At 39.2% G+C, this 25,767-nt stretch overlaps 1 protein-coding gene across 1 annotated transcript in view; it reads left to right on the forward strand.

Moving 5' to 3' along the window:
• HACD4 (3-hydroxyacyl-CoA dehydratase 4) overlaps positions 1–23,030 on the forward strand; it is a 34,614-nt gene extending 11,584 nt beyond the window's left edge. The window contains exons 4-7 of the mRNA XM_008145043.3: positions 3,396–3,508; positions 7,908–8,014; positions 19,936–20,061; positions 20,703–23,030. Coding sequence (XP_008143265.2) covers positions 3,396–3,508; positions 7,908–8,014; positions 19,936–20,061; positions 20,703–20,785 — 429 coding nt within the window. The 3' untranslated portion in view covers positions 20,786–23,030. The remainder of the gene's footprint in view (positions 1–3,395; positions 3,509–7,907; positions 8,015–19,935; positions 20,062–20,702) is intronic.
• The last annotated feature ends 2,737 nt before the right edge of the window (positions 23,031–25,767 follow it).

Raw genomic sequence — 25,767 nt, forward strand, 5'->3', positions numbered from 1 at the left:
ACTCTTAAACTATTATGCTCCCTCTGTTTACTATCTCTCTCACTACGTGGGATGTAAATACCGTGAGGGTTGGGTCTTGGTCTTGTTCATAGCTACCCTCCCCCAGGATCCAGAACAATACACTTAATAAAATCTATTGAATGATGAGTAAACAAAATAATAAAACTAGAATTACTTAAATGCTTTTTTCTTATAGAAGAAAATAATTGGTGGTTTTTAAACAGATAAGGGTGTATATATGAAGTTCTCAACAAAAGTTCATAGGATTGAAAAAGTAAAATAGTCCTTGAGGCTAAAGCCAGCTTATTTTTTAAGATTCTGGAAATTCTGCCTGTAGTTGAAGTATCATTTTACCGCCTTCCACAGTTTATAGCTAAAGTGCTAGCTGCCATGTATAAAGTAATAGCTTAGGCTTAGTCATTGCTTAACCTGGAGTTTAAGATTCCCAAATAGAATATAAAAATGCGAAATATTTTTTTTATAGTTACCATACTTTTGAGCAGACTACATTACCACCATGCTTAATTGGGGCTAAGTTATAGAATTTTTTATTATACCTGTTTGAGTTGCTCTAAACATTACGAGACCATTCATTAGTAATCAGTCATGTTCTCACAGGATTTGTTTTAAAATGACAAAGTGCTAAGTTCTCCCAAATGTAAAGCTCCAAATAACTGGTGAAATGATTGTATGTAAAGGAAAGTAAAACATTTAAAGTCTATTCCTCAAAATTGTTTTGGTGTTGATTTAGAAAATCAAAGTTCTTGCTTTAAGGTTTAACTTTTGAGGAGAGGCTTTTAAAAAGAATAGACTATAACCTGGAGAATAGGCGCAGGGGTAGCCCATAAAGTAACAAAGATGACATGTCATAGTGTTTCAGAATGAGGGATTTAGAATCACATTGTTTAGATTTTGATTCCAGATCTTTAGGTAGGTCACCTTCACTTTATGAAATACAGAGGCAGATAATAATAATAGTACTTCTTAGGGTTGTTAGGGAGATTAAATGAGGTGATGTATAATTGGAACCTGGCATAAAGTAACCAATAAATGCTGACATCAATTTAAGACTGTCTCCACCTAAATTCTTCCATTGTGTTGCCATTGAATGGTCAAGTTAGAATAATCATCAGATACTTTGTTAATTAGACTGACATTGTCGGGGGGATCTTCACATATCCACATGTATGCACGTGGTTTGTGTGCTTTCGGGGGCATGTTGATTGCTGATTTCTATGCAGTTGGGATTCTCTCACTTAACCTGTCACAAACCCTCAAGTGATGATTTTGAACAGGGTGAATATCATTGTGCAGCTCCAGTCTCTCTTTTTGAAGATATTTTCTGCAGTAGTCAACCATGTAATTAGAAATACGTGTTTTTTGCCCTGGCCAGTGTTGCTAAGTGGTTAGAGCACTGGTCCCTGAACCAAAAAGTTGGGGATTAGATTCCCGGTCAAGGGTCGGTACCTGGGTTGTGGGTTCACTCCCCACCCCTGGCGGGGTGCGTGCAGGAGGCAACCAGTGGATGTATCTCTCTCATATCAATGTTCCTCTTTCTCTTCCCTCCTCCTCCTCCTCCTCCTCCTCCTCCTCCTCCTCCTCCTCCTCCTCCTTCTCCTTCTTCTCCCCCTTTCCCCCCCTCTCTCCCTCTCAGTCTCTCTGAAAAGCAATGGAAAAAATATCCTCAGGTGAGGATTAATAACAAAAAGAAATATGTGTTTTGTGTATGCATTCATGTGTGTGCATCTCGAGATTTTTATCAAAAGCTGGATGATTTTCCTACTTAGCAGGCACCAATTGAACGTAAGCTTAGGTAGTTCCTAAATTGTTTGCTGCTAAAGTTCTTGTATCTGAAGGCTGCCAAGCTTGGGTCATTCAGTAATGATCATTGCAGTTAAATATAATTCATAGAACTAGAATTAAATTAAATCAAGAAACAAGAGGCTGACAAATGAAAAACAGCTGTGTAGATAGCTCTAGTCGTTTGACTAAGGTTTGAATCATATCTAAATCCCATAGCTCAGCAGGGACCCTCTTGACTCACTGCTATAGTCATAAACATTCTGATAGAGGTTATACAAGTGGACTTCTGATCATGTGACCACTGTTGGCAAATCTTGGATTTCTCTGCACTAAGTGACTTTCCAGGACTAACAGCCCATGATTCTAAGTCATAGATTATCCCAGTCTTTTCTCCCTGAGCTGCTTTAAAAATAAAGACAGCTATTGAAAAATATAAAGCAACCCTGCCCTTGCTTTTATCACTAATATGCTCCCTCAATTTCCAGTATATTTTCTTTTGACCATTGAAAGAAAAGTAAAATGTCCTATTAAAAACATAAAAATGCAGACTGTATAGGGGATATTACTACAACATAAAAAGGCACATTATACTTAGAGTGGGAAAGAGGCAAGCATTTTTTGAGGCCAGTAATTACAGCTAAGCCATAAGTATGTGAATTCTCAATAATTTGTAAATGCTTACTGTCTTGAAGTAAATGAATATGTTGAATTCTTTTAATTTGCCACCAGCTTATGAGAGTTAGGACTGTACTACTTCCCCTTCTCCTCCTGCCCTCCTCCCTGCTCCCCCCCCCCAAAAAAAATAGTTACGATGGCTCCCTTGTTGGATGAAATTGCAATTTCTCAGTCTGTCATTCAAAACCCTTGACAACCCAACCCCCAACACAATTCAGTTGTCTCTCCTATTATTCCCTTCTGTGCACCCACTCCAGCCCCCAGGGGTCTCATTCCTCCCCAGTGCACCCTGTGCTGTCACATCTCTGCCTCTTTGCTGAGGCCACTCCCTTGGCCTGGGATGGCCCTTTTCCTCGCTGATCTACCTCAAAACTCCCATCTCTTCTTCAAGATCCAACTGTAATGTTGCCTTTCTTTATATATCTGCATCCTTTCCCCAGATGGGCATCTTCCTCACCTGTGCACCTGGACGTTGCACTTTGAGTGACAGCATTGCTCACGCTGTGTTCTAGTTACTGCCTCACACTCTCTTGCTGCTGCTACCCTCTGGAGCGAGGGCCATGCTTTCATAACCTTAGCATCTAATACATAGCAGACACGCAATACAAGCTCGTCAAAGTGAATAAAAACCTGTGTGCATGTATTACAGGAAGGGAAATATCCTGGTTCAGATAAAATATGTTATCTTTTTATTTATTATATATGATTTGGAGAATACAGGACAAAAAAAAAAAAAAAAAAGAGGAAATGAAACTCACCCGTAACCCTACTGCTTCAGAGGTTATGTTAACCATTTAGGATACATATTTCTAGTTAAAGCATACTTTTAAGAGGAACTCTGTTTTTTTTAATTAGAAAATTACATGCTTAATAGATGATCCTAATTCTTGACTCTGATGGTTTGTTGTTGTTGTTAGCTTACAGAGAGAATCATCATCCTGTTTGTGGTGATCACCAGTCAAGAGGAAGTCCAAGGGAAATATGTCGTGTGTGTTTTATTCATCTTCTGGAATCTATTGGATATGGTTAGGTAAGGAGGCAAAATAATCTCTTAAAGAGAGGCAGATTGCTTTCTTCAGGGAAAATATTAATAGCTGCTTAGGTTTGATTACTTGGAGTAATCAATTAGAGAAAACAATTATTTCATCTTGATATTGAAATGTATTTCTATTGCCGTCCATAATGGGCATACCAAAGACATGCAAACCCACCGTGGTATTATTACAGGAGCACAGCAATGCAGGTATCTAGCAGGAGTCATGGCATAACACCAATTTGCAATAAATCTCACAGCTGTTTTCGAATGAAAGGCATTCCTTGCAGTTGCTCTGGTCCTTGTTACTCTAATAAGCAAGGCAAGACTTTTATCATATCATTGTCAGAACTTAGAGTTGATTTCTGCGAATTCAGGAATTTTTTTCAATATAGGCCCTCATCTCCCTGAGAAAAAATGTACCTCCACATACATTTTCGTATGCACTTCCAGGGGGTTCACATGACTGAAGTTCTTTTGTGGACTCCTTGCAAATCCTTAGGCCTCAGGGTAAGGACCCTTGCTTGCACACTAGCTCATCTTGTTTCCTTCTAATTCTAAAACTTCGCAAGGAGATGAGCCTCGTCTATCTCTAGCAGCAGTGGGGTAAACAGTCTGCTCACTGGCTCCCTTTGAGGGGTTGTCCTAACTGCTACCTCAGCTTTCACAAAAGAGAACTGCCCCTCCCACTTGAAAGATCTGGGTGTGGGCAGGGAACAAATTAGCTGAGGTTCTGTAAATTCTGTATTACATGGTCAGTTACTTAGCTGAGTTAAAATACTGTTAAATAATGGGTTGAGCCCTAGAGTGAATTAGAATATTTTGTTGAATTAAAATGACTGTAAGTTTTGGTTTGTAGAACTTAGCAAATTGTTTCTCATTTTTTAACTGATAAAGTTTCTTAGATTTGGGACAAACTTTATGGACTTTCGTAGCCCATGACTTCCTGTTTGTGAGACACAGAGCCTCCTCTGGGCTTTCCAATGTATCATTCCCTGGTATGCCTGACTCTTTCTGAGCTGATTCAGGCTCAGATAAGCTCAGGAGACCCATCACAGAAAGCGGTGACTTGTGCCTTGGGAGTGACCTCAGGCTGCCATGGAAAGACTTTGGACATAAAAGGAGAACTCAGGATGACCCCACTTCCACTATGACTTGCTCTATGATTTTAGGCAAGTCACTTAACCTTTTCTTTTTTTAAAAATAACAGCATTGAGATAATTTACAGACCTTAAAATTCACCCTTTTTAAAGTATAAAATTTGGTTTTTAATGTATTCAGAAACATATGCAACCATTGCCACTATCTAATTTGAGAACATTTTCATCACCCCCAAAAGAAACCCCAAACCCATTAGCAGTCCCTCCCCATTCCCTCCTTCTCCCAGCTCCTAGTGTACTGTCTCTACAGATTTGCCTATTCTGGACATTTCAGATAAATAGTCATACAACATGTGGTCTTTTGTGAATGGCTCCTTTTACTTAGCATAATGTTTTCAAGGTTCAACCATGTTGTAACATCTATCAGTACTTCATTCCTTTTTATGGCTGAATAATATTCCCTCATATTGATATACCATACTTTATCCACTTGGATTGTTACTGCATGAATATCCATGTGCAAGATTTGTATGCACATATTTTCATTTCTCTTAATGTAGGAGTAAAATTCTGGAGTATATAACCTTTTTGAAACTAAACTTTTTTCTTCTATAAAATGAGGGTACAATTATCTTCCAAATTTATCCTAGAATGACTTTCTAAAAAGCAAGACTAGGAAAATTTCTCAACTTCACAGCTAACATGATGGATGATGAAAGACTGATGCTTTCATCCCAAGATCAGGAACAAACAAACATGTCTACTCTAGCCACTTCTATTCACCATTGTTCTAACCATGGCAATTAGGCAAGAAAATGATGTAAAAGGCATCCATATTGGAAAGGAAAGAGGAAAATTGTTTTTATTAGCAGATGACATCTTTCTTACATACATACATACATACATACATACATACATACATATATCCTACCTAATAAAAGAGTAATATGCAAATTGACTGTACCTTCGCTACACCCATAAGCCACACCCACTAGCCAATCAGGAGCAAATATGCACATTAACCCAGCAAAGATGGCGGGGGCGGGAAGAGGGGGCAGCGCCTGCTGCCGGTGGGATCCAAGCCATGATGGTGGACTGGGGCAGGCTGCGTGGTTAGCGCTGGCAGCCGCCTGACCAGGTCCCGGATAGGGTCTTGGAGTCAGCCGCTGCCAGCAGGGGTTGACTCCAAGCCCCTATCACGGATCACGGACCAGGGCAGGCAGCGTGGGTTAGCGCCCGGAGCGCCTGACCAGGTCCGCGATCAAGTTTTTGATAGTCCATATGATAAAACTTACAGAAAAATACAGCATGAGACTTTCATTCTCTCACTAACTTCTTCATATAACTATAATTCCTCAGTCTCTATAGAATGAAAAAGGAAAATAAAAGTGCCTTCTCTCATTCCAAGGCCTTTCTCAGTCAGACAACCACAAAAAGAAAGAATGAACCTACAATTCATGCCATGTAATCTCTATCAGGCATAATTCAAATCAAATCCCATCAGGCAAAGTCTGGGATAATTAAAATGTATAAGAGAACAGTGGTGACCTGGGGGAGAACTTATGAAACCTTGTCTCCTGCTTTTGCTGAATCTTCTTTTTGTTATGCTAGACTCCAAGTCCCTATTGGGGACCTGGTCAGGCGGCTGTGGGCGCTAACCCATGCCGCCTGCCCTGGTCCGTGATCCGTGATCGTGGACCTGGTCAGGTGGCTGCGGGCGCTAACCCCCGCCGCCTGCCCCGGTCCGTGATCCATGATAGGGGCTAGGAGTCAGCCCCCGCTGGTGGTGGCTGACTCCAAGACCCTATCCGGGATCTGGTCAGGCAGCAGCTGGCATGCCCCAGTCCGCCATCACAGCTTGGATCCCACCGACAGCGGGCGCTGCCCCCACACCCACCCCCCGCCATCTTTGCTGGGTTAATGTGCATATTTGCTCCTGATTGGATGGTGGGTGTGGCTGGTGGGCATGGCTTATGGGTGTAGCGAAGGTACGGTCAATTTGCATATTACTCTTTTATTAGGTAGGATACACATAGATAAACATATGCAAAGAATATTTCTGAAGGACTATATAAGAAACTAGAGGCCCAGTGCATGATTGAATCATGCATGTGTAGGGTCCCCTACACGCTTTCGCTTTCAATCGCGGGGGAGCTGGGTGCCTGTCCGCCGGTGCACCAGGCCTTTCAGAAGCCTCCGGCTCAGCAGAGGCTTCTGAAAGGCCTGGTGCTGGAGCAGACAGGCACCCAGCTCCCCTGCTTTTGATGGTCCGTGGTGGGACGTGAGCTCGCTGCCCCAGAAGCCCCTTCTGTGCCGCAGCACAGCCATGGCGCAGACGCTGAGCTCGCGCTGCTGCTGGTGACGCGAGCTCAGCGTCCCACTGGCCCAATCGGCTACCCCGGCCACCCTGAGTCCCGCCCCCTGTGCCTCCCGCTGGCCCAATCGTGGGCATAGCGGAGTGATGGTAATTTACATATTACCATTTTATTAGGTAGGATTGGCATTGGTCATTGCCTTTGAGGAGTGGAATAGGGTCCTGGAGTGAGAGAAAAATTTACTTTTCACCATGCTTTTCAAGGTTTTGGATTTTGTTTGGCCATATGTATTCACTACCTATTCCAGTAGTTCTCGACCAGTGGCCTCAGCCACTGGAATTTGTTCGTAACATAAATTCTCAGGCTCTACCTGGTACCCTCTGCATCTTACACTTTGGGGCCTTAGAAAGCCCTCTGGGTGATTCTGATGTTTGCTTATACTTGAGCACCACTGGCCTATTCAGAGAACAGAGAAATACAAAGATCCAGACCACTTCATCTATTACATCATAAAAGCAGGTTTTCAACCACCTACGGTAACCCAAACAAACTCCTCAGGACAGTTCTTTAAGATGGCACAATTACATAAACACAGGGATGCCAATGGAACTTGGAAGTCATATTTTTATTTTTAAAAGTCATTCCCTAGTATATACAAGTTTTGTTTGTGGAGAAAAGCATGCAAGCAAATAACCTAGCTGCCTGTTGCATGCAGTGGGCTTGGTTGGCTTCTGAGTGAAAGCGATGTCACTAATCAAGAAACTTGATGGTTTTCGATCCACCTCATGACATAAGCCAGACTGACATGGTTCCCCTTCCCCCATTTTTAAAACCTCTTCTGCTTAAGTAACAGGAAATAAAGTATGGACTCTATACTCATTCCAGTTTTATCTGTGTATTTAATGACATACTAACGTATTTCATTCTTTTATTTCCCAGACATCAGCAAATGATGCTTATAAGTTCCTTTTCTCCTTTCAGGTACACTAATAGCATGTTATCAGTCATAGGAATTTCCTATGCTTTCCTGAAATGGCTCAGTCAGACACTATGGATGCCGATTTATCCTTTGTGTGTTCTTGCTGAAGGTAAGAAAAGAGTGACTTGCTCTATTACTCACTGACAAAAGCCATCTAGTTATAATGGGTTCACTAAATGTTTTGATGATTAAATTGCTATTTTTGGCACTGCTTAGCTGACTCAATGTTTCTTTCCTAGCATACTTCCCTTGAAAAGGGAAAGCATGAAGAAGCAAAGTTACAGGGGGAAGCAGCTCTGCACAGTAGACAAAATATCGGATAAAGGATAAAAACATGAGTCTAAGCTATAACTTCATTAACTCACTGTACGAGTTTTGGATAAATCACTTAATTTAAGTCTGTTTACTCACCCAAGAGGGGTTTCAAATTTAGTGACCCAGGGAAGATTTTCCCCCCAATTAAAAAAATATTTTAAATTATAGTTGACATACAATATTAGTTTCAGGTATACAACGCAGTGGTTCAACATTTATATACCTTACAAAGTGGTTACCACAATACCATTTGTCACCATACATAGTTCTTACAATATTATTGACTCTACTAGAGGCCCAGAGATTGGACTTGTGCACTGGTGGGGGGGCGTGGCCTGCGGGAATTGGCCCGCTGTGGGAGCAGCGCTCCCACGGAGCGCACTGAACACCAGGGGGCAGCTCTTGCATTGAGCGTCTGCCCCCTGGTGGTCAGTGCGCATCATAGCAACTGGTCAACCGGTCAATCTGGTCGTTCTGCTGTTCGGTTGCTGGGCTTTTATTATATGGGATTCCCTGTGCTGCACATTACATGCTGTGACTTATTTTATTACTGCAGATTTGTATTTCTTTTTAAAAAAATATATATTGATTTTTTTACAGAGAGGAAGGGAGAGGGATAGAGAGTTAGAAACATCGATGAGAGAGAAACATCGATCAGCTGCCTCCTGCACACCTCTTACTGGAGATGTGCCCACAACCAAGGTACATGCCCTTGACCAGAATCGAATCTGGGACCTTTCAGTCCGCAGGCCAACGCTCTATCCACTGAGCCAAACTGGTTAGGGCCAGATTTGTATTTCTTAATCCCCTTCTCCTTTTTCACCCCATCCCACCCCACCCCACCCCTCTGACAACCATCAGCCTGTTCTCTGTATTTATGAGTTTGTTTCTGTTTTGTTTTTTAGATTCCACATATAAATGAAATCATACAGTATTTATCTTGACTTATTTTACTTAATGCAATACTCTCTACCTGGGTCCATCCATGCTGTCTCAGATGCCAAGATTTCTTCTTCTTTTTTTTTTTTCTCTTTTCAATATGCTTTATTTTTTTATTTTTTACTGTCATTTTTTTTTAATTAAGGTATTGTATGTGTACATATCTTACCATTGCTTCTTTTTTTTTTTTTTAATGGCTGAATACTGGTACCTGGAAGTCACTGATTGTCTCTTCCTTGCCTTCCTCTTCCCTCCTCCCCATCTCACTTTCACTCTGCACAGATGTCTTTGGTCATTTCATATGTATATTTTGTTCTCAAATAGGTGGTAAACTCTTTGAGAGAGAGAATTTTGGAATTCCTCATGGCTTCTAATTTAGTGCCCTTTCCCTTCCCCCTGCCCTATATAAGGATTTCCTGAACCATGTCTATAATTTTCTACATGGGATAGATTTTCTCAAACCATTTTTAACCTTCATCTTGGTTATTACAACTTAGCTTCTGATCCAGTATTGCTATTATAGTTGGATTTTATGCAAATTTTAATTCCACATTTCATCTCAAAAGTAGATTAAATAGTTTTGGTTATATATTTTTTCTTTAACCAAGTGAATTTCTGAGTATCTTAAGACAAATTCTAAATCTGAGTAGAGTATTTATAATGATGTAATTTTATATGATAGGAATCCATCTGGAACAGCTGAATTACAAGCTGAGAAGAGCCATTCAGTCACCATTAGATCATCTAGATGTACTTAGCAATACTTTACCCAGACGTCTTCTCCTTGACTTTTTTAATTATGTAATTAGTTGTTTGATGACATTATGTTAGATTGATTAAAGTTTCTCCTTGAAAAGGAAATTTAAGGTTTTTACTGTTCCCTTATGTGAGGAAAGATGCAGCATATATTATTTACATCATCTTAAATATGGAAAATGGGAAACTATATATAAAAAGGCCTGACATTTGTAATTGATTTTTATCTGGAAACTAGAGAAAAATCCAGTAATCCTAGTTCAGTGCATTATTAATTCAGGCCTCACCCATTAAATTTCACTTCCATTTTGACCAACTGAATCAAAATAGGTTTGATTATGTATTGCATTTAAATTTTTTTAAATGTTCAATTATAGTTGACATATAATATTATATTAGTTTAAGGTGTACAGCATAGTGGTTAGACATTTATATACCTACTAGAGGCCTGGTGCATGAAAATTCATGCACTGGAGTGGGGGTCCCTCATCCTGGCCTTGACCCCTCTCACAGTTCAGGAGCCCTCAGGGGTGGGAGGCAACCCGGCGATCAGGGGAAGATGACGCCCCATCACACCTCTGCTGCTGTCACTGCCAGCAGTGCAAGCCTTGGCCAGCCCTGGTTACTTGAGCCTCGGGTGGCCCTGGGAGGCTGGGCAACCACCATCTGAGGCTTGCCTGTGCCTCGAGCCAGCCCTGGGCAGCTGGGCAGCCGCCATCGGAGGCTTGCCTGCACCTTGGCCAGCCCTGGGCGGCTGGGGGCTGAGGGGACTGGGTGCTGCCATCTTGTGGCTGTGGGTGCCACCATCTTTGAGGGCGTGACAGTCAATTAGCATATTCCCTCCTTACTGGCTGTGGGCACCGCCATCTTTGAGGGCAGGGCAGTCAATTAGCATATTACCTCCTTATTGGCTGTGGGCGCTGCCATCTTTGCAATGGTGTGAGGGTCAATTAGCATATTCCCTCTTTATTAGATAGGATGTAGTGATCACCACAACAGGCCTCGTACCCATCTGGCAACATAGTTATTACAATATTATTGTCTATACTAGAGGCCCAGTGCATGATTGAATCATGCACGTGTAGGGTCCCCTACATGCTTTCGCTTTCGATCGCAGGGGAGCTGGGTGCCAGCGCAGTGAAGGCTTCTGAAAGGCCTGGTGCTGGAGCGGACAGGCACCCAGCTCCCCCGCTTTTGATGGTCCCCAGCGGGACGTGAGCTCGCTGCCCCAGAGGCCCCTTCTGTTCTGCAGCACAGCCATGGCGCAGACGCTGAGCTTGCGTGGCCACTGGCTACGTGAGCTCAGTGTCCTGCTGGCCCAATCGGCTACCCCGGCCACCCCGAGTTCCGCCCCCTGCGCCTCCCTCTGGCCCAATCGTGGGCGTAGCGGAGTGATGGTAATTTACATATTACCATTTTATTAGGTAGGATTCCCTATGATGTATTATATCACATCCTTATGACTACTTTTATAACTGGCAATTCATACTTCTTAATTCCTTTCACCTTTTCTCCCCACCACTCCAATCCCCTCTCATGTGGCAAGTATCCGTTTGTTCTGCATATCTATTTGTTTCTGTTTTATTTATTTTGTTTTTTAGATTCCATATGTAAATGAAATCATACAGTATTTGTTTTTCTCTGACTTATGTAACTTAGCATAATTCTCTCTATCTAGATCTATTCATGTTGTTGCAAAAGGCAAGATTTCATTCTTTTTATGGCTAATATTCCCTTATATATATATGTATGTACAAAATCTTTATTCATTTGTCTATTGATGGATGCCTAGGTTGCTTCCAACTTGGCTATTGAAATTATTGCTGCAGTGAACATAGGGGTGCATCTATCTTTTTGAATTAGTGTTTTGGATTTCTTTGGATACATACTAGAAAGTGTAATTGCTGGGTCATCAAGTCTATTTTTAATTTTTTGAGGAGCCTCCATACTGTTTTCCATAGTGGCTGCACAAATTTGAAGTCCCACCAATAGTGCACCTGGGTTTCATTTTCTCCACATCCTTGCCAACACCTGTTTGTTGATTTGGTAACAGCCAGTCTGACAGGTGCAAGGTGGTATCTCATAGGGGTTTTCATTTGCATTTCCCTTATGATTAGTGATGTTGAGCATCATTTCATGTATCTATTGGTCATTTGTATGCCCTCTTCAGAGAAGTGTCTATACATGTTCTCTGCCCATTTTTAAATGGAATTATTTTTAAAAAATTATGTTTATTGTTGAAAGTATTACAGATGCCCCCTTTCCCTCACCCCTGTGACTCCTCTTCATCTCTCACCAACCCTCTTCCCGGCCTTCACTGACCACACTATTGTCTGTGTCCATGGGTTATGCACAATGCATATAAATTCTTTGCTTAGTCTCTTCCCCTCTCCCCTCTGAAATTTGTCAGTCTGCTGCATGCTTCTATGTCTCTGGATCTATTTTGTTCATCAGTTTATTTTGGTCATTAGATTCCACATATAAGTAAGATCATATGATACTTATGTTTCTCTGATTGGCTTATTTCGCTTAGCATAATACTCTCCAGGTCCCTCCATGCTGTCTCAAAGCGTAAGAGATCCTTCTTTTTTACTGCTGCATAGTATTCCATGGTGTAAATGTACCACCACTTTTTTATCCACTCATTTACTTATGGGCACTTGGGCTGTTTCCTGATCTTGGCTATTGTACATAGTGCTGCTATGAATATTGGGGTGCATATATTCATTATGATTGGTGTTTTGAATTTCTTAGGATATCTTCCTAGAAGTGGGATCACTGGGTCAAATGGCAGTTCCATTTTTAATTTCTTGAAGAAACTCCATACTGTTTTCCATTGTCTGCATTCCCACCAGCAGTGTACTAGGGTTTTCTTTACTCCACATCCTTGCCATAAGTTGTGAAACAATGCAAATCCTAGAAGAAACCATAGGTAGCAAAGTCTTAGACATCTCTCTTAGCAATATAATTGCTGAGACATCTCTGAGTGCAAAGGAAACCAAAGGAGAAAATAAACAAATGGGACTACATCAAAATAAAAAGCTTCTGCACAGCAAAAGAAACCATCAACAAAATGGAAAAAAGCCCACTGTATGGGAGAACATATTTGCCAATGATACATCTGATAAGGGGTTAATTTCTAAAATATATAAATAACTCATACAACTTAAAAGGAAGACAAATAATCCAATTAAACAATGGGCAAAGGACCTAAATAGACACTTCTCCAAAGAGGACATACAGATGAACAAGATTCATATGAAAAAATGCTCCAACTCACTATTTAGCAGAGGGATGCAAAGTAAAAGGACAGAATGGCTACCATCAAATGGATTTTTTTTTTTTATGTTAAGGTGTATGAGGCCTTTATATATTGTGGGTATTAATCCTTACTAGATATATCATTTGCAAATATCTTCTCCCATTTAGTAGGTTGCCCTTTAGTTTTGTTGTTGGTTTCCTTTGCAATGCAGAAGCTTATTAGCTTAATTTAGCCACACTTATTGTCTTTCTTTTTGTTGTCTTTGCCCTAGAAGACATATCTAAAAAAATATTGCTAAGGCCAATGTCAAAGAGTTTATTGCCTATGTTTTCTTCTAGGAGTTTTATGGTTTCAGGACTTATAGTTAAGTCTTTAATTCATTTTATTTTTGTATATGACATAAGAAAGTGGTCTAGTTAATATTGTACACTTGTCTGTCCAGTTTCCATCATCATTTATTAAAGAGACTGTCTTTATCCCATTGTAAATTATTGCCTCCTTTGCTGTATGCTAATTGACCATATAAGCATAGACTTATTTCTGGGCTGTCTATTTTATTGCATTGATCTATGTGTCTGTTTTTAATGCCAGTATCATGCTGTTTGATCACTATAGCCTTGTGGTATAGTTTGCTATCAGGTAGTGTGATACCTTCAACTTTGTTCTTCTTTCTCAATATTGCTTTGGCTATTTGGGGTCTTTGTTGGTCCCATATACATTTTAGGATTATTTCTTCTAGTCATGTGAAAAATGTCATTGGTATTTTGATAAGGATTGTATAAAATCTACAGATTGCTTTGGGTGATATGGACATTTTAACAATGTTAATTATTCCTATCCATGAGCACGGTATATGCTTCCATTTGTGTCTTCTTCAATTTCTTTGAGCAATGTTTTATAGTTTTCTGAGTACAAACCTTTTACATCCTTGGTTAAATTTATTCCTAGATATTTTATTCTTTTTGATGCAATAGTAAATGGGGTTGTTTTCTTAATTTTTCTTTGTGATAGTTTGATATTGGTGTATAAAATGCAATCAATTTTTGAATATCCATCTTGTATCCTGCAACTTCACTGAATTTATTTATTCTAATATTTTTTTATGAATTCTTTAGAGTTGTCTACTAGTATATATAGTACCAGGTATTGTGCAAATAATGAGTTTTACTTCTTCCTTTCCAATTTGGATGCCTCTTATTTATTTATTTATTTTTGGTCTGATTGTGTGGCTATGATTTGCAATACTGTGTCAAATAGGAGAGGTGAAAGTGGACATCCTTGTTTTAGTCCTGAGCTTAAAGAAAAAGATTTCAGCTTTTCGCTGTTGACTATGATGTCAGCTATAGTTTGTTATTTATGGTGGCCTTGATTATGTTGAGGTACATTTCCTCTATAACTACTCTGCTGAGTTTTTAATCATGATTGGATGTTGGATTTATCGAATGCTTTTTCTGCATCTATCAAATATGATCGGATGATTTTATCCTTCATTTAGTTTGTGTCATGCTAATTGATTTGCAGATACTAAACCAGCCTTGCATCCTAGGAATAAATCCCACTTGATCATGGTGTATAGTCTTTTTAATGTATCGCCGGATTTCATTTGCTAGCATTGTGTTAAGGATTTTTGCAGCTAAATTGGAATTTTACTTTTGTGTGTTGTCTTTGTCTGGCTTTGGTATCAGGGCAATGCTGGCCTCATGAAATAAGTTCGGGAGCTTCCCCTCCTCTTCAATTTTCTGTAATAGTTTGAGGACAGGGGTTAATTATTCTTTGAATATTTGGTAGAATTCACACGTGAAGCCATCTGGTCCACACTTTTGTTTGTTGGTGTGTTATTTTTATTAGTGATTCATTTTTGTTCTTAGCAATTGGTCTATTCAGATTTCCTATTTCTTCCTGATTCAGTCTTAAAAGGTTGTGTTTCTAGGAATTTATCCATGTTTTCTAGATTGTCCAATTTGTTAGCATATAATTGTTTTCAGCATTTTCTTATAATTCCTTGTATTTCTGTGGTTTCTGTTGTCATTTCATTTCTGATTGTATTTATTTGGACTCTTTTTTTTTTTTTTCTTGATGAGTCTGGTGAAAGGTTTATCAATTTTACTTATCTTTTCAAAGAACTTGCTGTTGGTTTCATTGATCTTTTCTATTGTGTGCGTGTGTGTATGTTTTAGTTTCATTTATTTCCCCTTTGATTTTTATTATCTTCCTTCTGTTCATTTTGGGCTTTGTTAAGGTTAGATTATTTGAGATTTTTGTTGTTGCTTTAGGTAGATGTATGAATCACTCTTTTAAAACTGCTTTTGCTGTGTCCCATTTTGGTCACGTGTTTGCCTTCTCATTTGTCTTAAGCTACCTTTTGATTCCCTACTTGATCTCACTGTTAACTCATTCATCATTGAGTAGTATGTTCAGCCTCCATGTGTTTGTGGGTCCTCCCCCTCTGATTTTCTTCTTGTAACTGATTTCTAATTTCATACTGTTTTGATCAGAGAAGATGCTTGATGGGATTTCTACTTCTTAAATTTATTGAGACTTGGTTTGTGGCCTATTCTAGAAAATGTTCCACTGCACTTGAAAAGAATATATATTCTGTTTTTGAATGAAATGTCCTATTAATATCTATTAAGTTCATCCAATCTAATGTTTCATTCCGATCACTTTCCTCGTTGATTTTGCCTGGGTTATCTATCCATTGATTAAGTGGGGTGTTAATATCCCCTACTATTAACCAATAAATACCAATATTTATGGTATTACTGAGGACCTCTCCCTTTATGTCTGACAATATCTGCATTATATATTTAGGTGCACCTACATTGGGTGTGTAGATGTTTATGAGTTATGTTCTCTTGTTGGATTGATCCATTTATCATTATAAAATGTTCTTCTTTGTCCCTGATTACAGCCTTTGAGTCTGTTTTGTCTGACATAAATATTGCTACCCCAGCTTTTAAAATTTCCATTTGTATGAAATATCATTTTCCATTTCTTTACTTTATCTCTGTGTCTCTTTTGATCTGAAGTATTGGAGCATATGTGTAGGTCTTATTATTTTATCTATTCAGCTACCTAATGTCTTTTGACTAAAGCATTTAGTCAATTTACATTTAATTATTGACATGTATGTAATTATTGCATTTTCCTGATTGTTTTTTGTGGTTCTTCTTCTCCTGCTCTCTTCTTTTATATATTTACGACTTTGTATAGTGTTATGTTTGGATTCTTTTCTATTTTTTGTGTATCTCATAGGTTTTTGGTTTGTAGCTACTATGTGCTTCATATAGAACAGGATGCTTTAAGCTGATGGTTGCTTTTAGAACACATTCTAAAATAGCATTTTCCCCCTCTTTTATATGTGTTTGTGTGTATCCCTTAATTTATTATTGTATTTATGCATATTATTCCTACTTTTGCCTTTAATCTTCATACTAGCTTTATAATAGGTTGACCCACTACCTTTACTAAGTATTTGTCTTTGTCAGTAAGATTTTTCATTTCCTGTATTTTCTTTTTAGTTTTGACCTTTTCTACTTAAAGAAGTCCCTTTAATATTTCTTGTAATGTTGGTTTAGTAGTGATGAAATCCTTTAGCATTTGTTTGTCTGGGTAACGTTTTCTCTCTTTCGATTTTAAATTATAACCTTGCTGAGTAGAGTAATCTTGGTTGTAAATTGTCCCCCGTTCATCACTTTGAATGTTTTATGCTATTTCCTTCTGGCCTATTGAAAAATCTTCTAGTTTTCCTAGGGGGAGCTCCCTTGTATTTAACTAGCTGCATTTCTCTTGGTTCTGTTAAGATTCTCTGTCTTTAACCATTGGCATCTTATTGTTAATTTTTATTGATTTCAGAGAGGGAGAGGGAGAGATAGAAACATCGATGAGAGAATCATTGATCAGCTGCCTCCTGCATGTCCCCTACTAAGTATCAAGCCTGCAACTCGGGCATGTGCCCTTGAATGGAGTCGAACCCAGGACCCTTCAGTCTGCAGGCTGACTTTCCATCAACTGAACCAAATCAGCTAGGGCTAACATTTGGCATTTTAATCACAATTTATCTTGGTGTCAGACTCTTTGGTTTCATCTTGCTTAGGACTTTTTGTGCTTCCTGGACTTGTGTGTATATTTCCTTCACCAGATGAATTACATTTTCTACCATTTCTTCAAGTAGGTTTTCAATCCCCATGTCTCTCCTTTCTCCTTCTGGGAGCCCTATGACATGAATGTTGATGTGCTCTATGTTGTCCCAGACGTCACTTAAACTATCCTCATTTTCTAAAATTCTTTTAGATCTTCTGATTAGGTGTTTTCTACTACCTTGTCTTTGAGGTAGCTGATTTGATCCTCTGCTTCATCTAATATGATGTTTATTTATTCTAGTCTAGTTTTCATTTCACTTATTACGTTCTTCAGTTCTAAATGGTACTTTAAAAACATTTTTTATCTTTTTGTTGAAGTTCTCTTGATCTGGTATATTGCTCATCTCCATTTCATTTAGCACCTTTACTGGAGTTTTGTCCAAGTCTTTCATTTTAAATAAGTTTCTCTGTCTCCTCGTTTTGGCTGATACTGTTTTTAATTAATTGGGGTTACATTGATTAATAACTAGATAAATTTTGGGTGTACAACTTTATAATATGACATCTGTATACTCTATTGTGTGTTCACCACCCCCAAGTCTAGCCTCCTTCCATTACATATATTTGAACCCATTTACCCACTTTATCATTCCTCCCTCCCTCCCCCTTCTGGTAACTACCATTCTGTTATCTGTATCTATGAGTATGGCTTTTTTATACCCCACAAATGAGTAAATCACATTTCCTGTCATTTTTATGACTGACTTCTTTCACTTAGCACAATATTCTCAAGATCCATCATTGTCACAAAGGGTAGTATTTCACTTTTTATGAATACTATTCCATTGTATAAATGTACCATATCTTCTTTATCTAATTATTCATCGAAGGACACTTAGGTTGTTTACCTGTGTTGACTATTGTGAATAATGCTGCAATGAATGTAGGGGTACATATGGTTATAAATGTTTTAAAAAATTTCAGGTAGGTTCCCATAAGAGGGATTGATATGGTAGCTATAAATTTCTTTTAGGAACCGTCATACTGTTTTCCATAGTGGCTGTACCAATTTACATTCCCACCAGCAGTATATAAATTTTCCTTTCTCCATCTCTAACACTCGTTATTTCTAACAGGTATGAGGGGGCATCTCATTGTAGTTTTCATTTCCTTTATAACTAGTGATGTTAAGCATCACTAGCGAATGGATTTTTAAATTTCTCTTTCCGATTGTTATTAGTGTATAGAAACATGACAAATTTCTGTACATTAATTTTGTATCCTGCTACTTAATTCATTCTATTTTTATATGGATTCTTTAGGGTTTTTCTATATAGTATCATGTCATCTGTAAATAGTGAGTTTTATTTCTTCCTTTCCAACTTGGATGCCTTTTATTTCCTTTTCTTGTCAGATTGCTAGGACTTCCAATACTATATTGAATAACAGTGGTGAGAGTGGGCATCCTTGTCTTTTATTCTGATCCTAGATTTTTCACTGTCATTTATGATGTTAGCTGTGGCTTTGTCCTGTATAGCCTTTCTATACCCACTTTGACAAAATCCAACATCCATTTATGAAAAAAATCTCAAATTTTATGCATTTATTGATAATCCTATGACTTTTATTGAACCTTTCACTCCTGGTATAAACCCCACTTGATCATGTGTATAATCTTTTTATTAATATTGAATTCGGTTTGCTAATATTTTGTTGAGTTTTTGTATGCATTTCATCAGGGATATTGGCCTGTAATGTTTTTTGTCTGGCTTTAATAACCAAACTACAAGAAAATAATGCTGGCTTTGTAGAATGATTTTGGAAGCGCAACCATATGTGCTAGTTCTGCACATTCTCCAGGCAGGGCAGCCCTGCCTGCGGGCTCTCTAATGCTTGGCTAGATCTGTACTTTGGATTTGGGAGCCTCACATACATGTGTAGCCCAGTGGTTGCATGTAGCAGTGCCTAGCAGTATTTGCCCTGCACATGGCACCCTTCTCTTCCTGCTGGAGCTAGCTCAAAAGCGATGGCTGGGGACCTGCTACAGCAGCCCTACAAGTTGGCCAGGATTCCCACCCACTGTCCAAGCGCAGGGAAACAAACTGGTGCTCACTGGTTCCTCCATTCCTGGGTTGTTCCCCCGACCTTCTCTCTGTGGTCTCTTTCTTTCTCTCTTACTTGTTCTGCAGAAGTTGTGCAATTGGCCCTCAGCTGACTCTCAGAAACTGTTCTAAATGGGAGTGGGTGAGCTTAGCATGCTCTTATGAGGCCATCTTGGACCTGCTTCTGAAACCAGTTACTTTATTGCAGAGCTTTTCAGAATCTCTACTATACTAATGTGTGTTGCGAAACTTGACGAGGAAAACATATGCTGCATTTTCTGTCTGTTCATATGTCACCCACCCCTATTTGTGGCTAAAGGGACAGGTATTTTGAGATAACATTGTAAACGATCTCTAAAGTATAAGATGGACAAAAATTCAACAAGTCACACTGCTGTCATGGCCTTGCCAGTTTAATCATTCAGCATATTTCTACATCAAACTGTAACTTTAGCTAAAAGATTCAGCAGTCATCACATTAAAAATACCCTTCCCTGTGCAGACACATCTACCCATACATAGATATTTCTAAAGCAGAGAAACCTCCATGATGCCCTCTTTTTTCTTTAAACAGCATTTGCCGTCTATCAGTCGCTGCCTTATTTTGAATCGTTTGGCACTTACTCCACACAGCTGCCCTTTGACCTATCCATCTACTTCCCATATGTGCTGAAAATATATCTCATGATTCTCTTTATAGGTAAGTGGTGTTTGTTTTGTGCTGCCATCAACCGTAACAAAAAGGTCTACAAACACGGGAAAGAACGAAGAGGAAGCCTGACACGATGAGTTAGACCTTGTTAGTAAAGCACCTACAAATTATACTAATTTTTTCAAGATCAAACGAACCAGAACAGTTTTACTAGCAGAAAAACTGCATTATAGATGTCAAAATAAGCAGTTCTATTTAGTTATCTGTCTGTTTCTTTCCTAGCAAGTAAGAAAAATGTATATAACAAAAACTTACAGTTGAAAAAACTTGGTCAATTTCCCAGGAAATGGGGAAAAAGACTTCCACTATTAAATTTTAGCTTCCCCAGCTCTAACCATCACAAATCCCCAAGAATAGTGATTATCGCTACAAGGTAACACAAAAGAGAAGACAAATGTGAAACATTAGGGGAGGTGGAGAGCGCTCCCTTGAAGAAAGGGAAAAATGAAATCCTTTCAATAATCACTCAGTGAGATGGTTTGCTTTACATTCCCTTCTGCGAACCCCTCCTGCCAAGTGTCTGAGCCCTGGCCTCCAGGCAGCGCTAACTGTATTTTAAAACTATGGTTTGTTCCAAAGAAATGATTAATCAATCTTATTTACTTTTACCATTTCCTTCTTCACGATAGGTATGTATTTTACCTACAGCCATCTTTACTCAGAAAGAAGAGACGTCCTCAGCGTCTTTCCCGTTAAAAAGAAGAAACTGTGAGACAGCATGCTGCTGTGACGTAAGGAAAAACAGGCCGAGGATTCCGCTGCAGAAACACCACAGGAAGCGTGCTGGCGTGGGAAGACTGAGCTTGTGACAGAAATCCATCACATGACCTCCTCCCCGGACACCTCACAGCAGCCTGTGGTTCTCACACGTCATATTTTCAAAACAGACTCTGAACAACCTGTTTCTCCAAAGCTGTGGATTTCTACAAGTTAAGTTTATATTGTCTGAAGCCTGATACTTTCCTGTAAGGGTAATGAGAAATAGATTCAATTAACTTGAGATGTAGTTTTAACAACGTTGGTTTCTATTTCTTTTCACCTCCGAATTCCCCTGTAGCAGCAGATCTGCAGGAGGGAGCGCTGTGAAGTATGGTCTGCAGTGTCCACAGTAACATTTTGTAGACGTCACCGTTCCCAGAGGTAACACTCGTCAGACACACTTAGAAAAGGAAAATAACACCCCATATTCCTTTAAAAAAAACAGGTCACATATACCTTACATTGAGATAAAAGCTAAGAACTAGTCAAGTTTCAGATCATTTATTACTGAATTACTATTGTTAATTACTCTAACGTTATAAGTCATCACTTACTAGTATAGTTTTGAAAATTGATTCTTTCTTTGAAGATTTAAAATATATAAGAATAACTGATTAATGGAACAATTTCTGAATCACTGGAATATCATTCGCTTTTCTTGAATTATAGAATCATATTGTCCAGCAACTATATAAAAAGGGTACTAAATATTTTGTTACATAAAAACCAGGTAGTAAAAATGTAATTACCAAAAAAATAATTTTATATCATTAAATAAATCAAAGAAACAATTGAGCATTAAAGGATACTTTGATATCTTTATAAATTTAATGTCATATTTAGAATTTTAAGATAAGTATTAAGATTACCCTTTTTAAAAAGCTACATTTATTTTGCTTTTAAAGGTGCTTATTTTACTCCTAAATTTAAAAAAAAGTTACTGAAAGCTTTAGTGTGCAACTGTAGGTGCCTTAGTCTAGCTCCCTCCCAATAAAGATGGCCACATACATTGCTGAAATATACATCTAGAATCACTAAAACAAAAAACTAGAGAAATTATACTTTACAAGAAATTAAAATTTCATTACTAAATAACACTTTAATTTTTTTTAAAGCAAATTACCTGAAGAACCTTCCTACTTCTTAAAATATTAGACCAAAAAGAAACACAAGTAAAATTATAATTATGGTAATTTTGAAACAGAAATAAGGATTGACAATTTGAGATATCTGCAGCAATTGTAACATAAGAAGATCTGTAATTTCCTATGTTGGTTGCTTATATTAAAATTGAAATACTGAATTTCACTGGAGATTAGTGACAATAAAGGATGCTTTCTTCCGCTCAAGTTCATGTTCCCCAGGTTAAGAAACCAAGAGTGTAACCATCTAACTGGCTGTTACCAAGATTGAGAAATTTATTTCTTTGGCTGTTTTAACTGTGTCCATCAAATCTCTATTGTGTTTTGTTCAGTGTGGTGAAAGAGTTTCTCTAACATAAGAACCATTGGATATTTTCAAAGCATAAGATATAACTTCTAAATGATCTTTCTTTGCAGTTTCAAATGCCAAGTAAATTACCTGAAGTTCTAATAACTTAAGCAAAGAAATAGTAATCACAACAACAGTGTCTCTGGTGCCAAAAAACCAATGACAATAAAACTGCTGTGGAGAATTTACTCCGTCACTCAGCAAAAAGTCTACTAAAATATACAAGGGAAACACACACACCCCTTGCACATAACATCAGAGTCCTGAACTTTTCCTTTATCAAAAGTAGTTGTATACAGAGCAATAACAAACACTTCTTCCCAATACCTTCGTTCAGTTTTATTTTACTGTAGTATGCTTGTCAAGAAACACTTACTTTGTGCCAACCATGTACCAGTCACAGGTCAACACGAAAAAACCTTCACCAAGTTTGTTATTAAAGAAGGTGCCACAGCTCACTGAAGTCCCTGAGAGAGTTGGTAACTTCCTGTTTTTACTATATCAGATTCTGCCTATGAAGAGCAAATTGTCACATAAAAGAATCTGTTCCTTCCAAAAGTTTCTGAAGTAGCTATAACATCAAGTTTAAATGTTTCTCTGGAGAAACGTACATTTAAAATTTACGCACAAAGACAACAGTTACATTTTGTTTCATTGTGCTAAAGTATTGAAGTGATTTAAATAAAAATGACCTTCCCTTTCCCCAACATCTTCCTCTCATTTGTTTATTTTTGCTTTTCTGTCACTTTACTTTTTCTTTTGGACCTAAGTGATATGCTAATTTTGACTTGGCACTTTTCTCTAGGTCATTTATTCAAAGTAATTCAGGTCACAGAGTTAACCAGAGGGCCTGTTTGGAATGCAGATTCCTGGGTGCCCCCTAAAGATCTGCTGAGTCAGACCCGTTGGGAATGGCCCAGGAACCTGCATTTTGACAGGCCCCTCAAACGAGCCTCACATGCTGCCGTTTGAGAACCACTGCTTTTGAGTCTAATGTACTTGAGCTTTGGACGGAAAACTGCTAATAACTATTTCAATAAAAGTCAACATACAATGTCATTCTGTTTTTAAAACTGAGATGATGACATTCATTTTTATTTGTTAATCCCCACCTGAGGATATTATTTTTCAGAGTGGAAGGAAGAGAAGGGGATGGGGAGCGGAGAGACACAGACTGGTTGCCTCCTACACTTCTCAAATCAAGAACCAGGGTGTTGGGTATTTCTGAGACGCCTGGCTTTCACCCCACACGTTAATTTGTTAATCCATCCCAGCATACTATTTGTCTTGGCAACTTACGATTTCAAAAACTAACAGAAGATGACCCGCAAGGAAACTTTTCCTTTTGAATATAGTTTGGAACACCTGGTCTAAAAAAGCAGAGACTTGTGGTTTCTAGAGAACAAAGGGAAATATCCTAGGAGGATAATTTAATTCTTACCTGAGGTCCTGCCTGCGGGAACCAAGTGACCTATTCCGGTGGCCTATGTGTTAGAAGGCTGAGATTTTAGACCTTTTAAGATTTTCAAATTTACAATCTTCCATTTTGGAGTCTTTAGAGGTTCCCAGGTGTAAGAAAACCCCATACATTTTATGCTCAAGGCTGCTGGAGACAAAAGCAGGGAGCCAGGGAAGAGAGGACTAAGGTCTCTCTTACTTCCCCCTTCTGCACTCGTCCGTTTTCTGGTCAAAGCCAGGAGCAGGGACAACGTTTGAATGGGAGGAGACGGGGCTGAATCAAAAAAGGAAGTCGGGTTTAGAAGTCTGGGCTGACTCTTCACCCTTTCCCTGGGCAGCGGTGAGCTCTCTCTCAGGGGGAAATGCAGAGCAGTTCTTCAGAGTGTGTTACACACGGAGACACCACTGTGTGAAACCTGCACACTGTTCTTTACTGCCACCCAGGTGAGCGACCTGCTCCGGGAACCTCAGGTCCTTCAATCCACGAAGGACCTGTTCCTTTGCACCGCAGCTCCTAAACTTCCCAATCCCAGGGACTTACTCACGGGAGGCAGGATTGCTTCTTTGATCTGATTACAGAAATCTACAGTAATCATATGAAGCCGTAGGTTTACTAAAGCACATTAACCCATAAGCACATGAACACCAAGGTGTAATTCTCGGTGGGAATTTTCATCTTAAGGTGAGTGTTGGTGAGCCTGAGGCAGTGGAAAGAGCACTGGACCTGGGTTCTAGGAGCTTGGTAATAGGCATAGCTCTGCCTCTTATTGGATGTGCCTTCTCCATTTAAAAATAGAAAATAAGGCCTCGCCACGGTATGGCTGCGAGAGTTAAATACGATCATGCAAGTGAAAGCTCTAGCGCACTAACAGTCTGGCATCTAACAATAAATATTAGATAAATTTCAACCTCTCATTGGAGGAAATTTAAGGAAATGTATGTAGGTGGGAAAAAGAGGGAGGCTGGCTTCTAACGTAAATTTTCTACCTCTCTTCTTCCTTCAAATTCATTTCCCTCTAGCCCAGCCTCTAAAGAAGATTATCTATGAAATATGGGCAACGCAGGTCCATACTACCTGAGAGCTCGCCTTCCCTTCCCTTTCCTTTTCCTCTGTAGGCGTCTCAGCACCCTGTGGAGCTCAGCAAAAGAAAGAACTGTGACCTGGTAACAGAGAGTAAGTTACACAGTGAAATACAACTATTTGAAACCTGCAAACATAAACCCAGCTATTTGAAAAACAAAATTAGATCTATTTTTAACCCAAGTGGGAGGTAGGTACGCTTGGTGACACCATCAAGGTAATGTCACATGGGAATACTGAACGTTCCGGGGTGCTTGTGAAGCAGCAGGCACTGCGCTATCGCATGAGAGACACAAAAGTCCATTATTCCAAACATTTCTCCCCAGCGATCCACAGGTGTACTCCTCAGTATGTTTATATGACTGGCTAGAGGCAACCCTGATTAAGGACTGCATGGAGGAAAGACAGCAAAGATCAAAATTAAAATGCTGGCTGATTCTCAAACCCTTGAGTAAAATGCAACTCTTGAGGATATGGTCACATACCTTCATGTACTTGTCATGAGGCCACTAGTCGTCCTGATTAAGACAGGGATTTGTACTTATAAAATAGACTCATCTTGCAAGGAGTATTTGTCATTTTTTTGCTTGCCGAGCATCCCAATTCAGGTGGACGAGGCCTGGTCAAGTAGAGGACCCCACTTCCCAGGGACTCACCTGTGACTTAAGACGAGTCAGAGGCCTCCCCATGTGGCTGCTGCCATGCCTGTGAGCAAAGACACTTTTCCTTCCTTGGAGGTTGCTGGCAGCCGTCTTGACAACTATGCGGAGTGATCCTGAGAGGAACAAAGCCCGGTGCACTGTCTGACTCACTGAGTGCTACTGTGCCTGAGCAGATGTATCTTTAACTTCTGGTCTGTGAGCTCATTATATTCTCCTTTTTAGCTGAAGTCATTTTGAATTGGG

The sequence above is a fragment of the Eptesicus fuscus genome, chromosome 15 (assembly GCF_027574615.1).
Source record: "Eptesicus fuscus isolate TK198812 chromosome 15, DD_ASM_mEF_20220401, whole genome shotgun sequence".
In the NCBI taxonomy this organism is placed as follows: domain Eukaryota; kingdom Metazoa; phylum Chordata; class Mammalia; order Chiroptera; family Vespertilionidae; genus Eptesicus; species Eptesicus fuscus.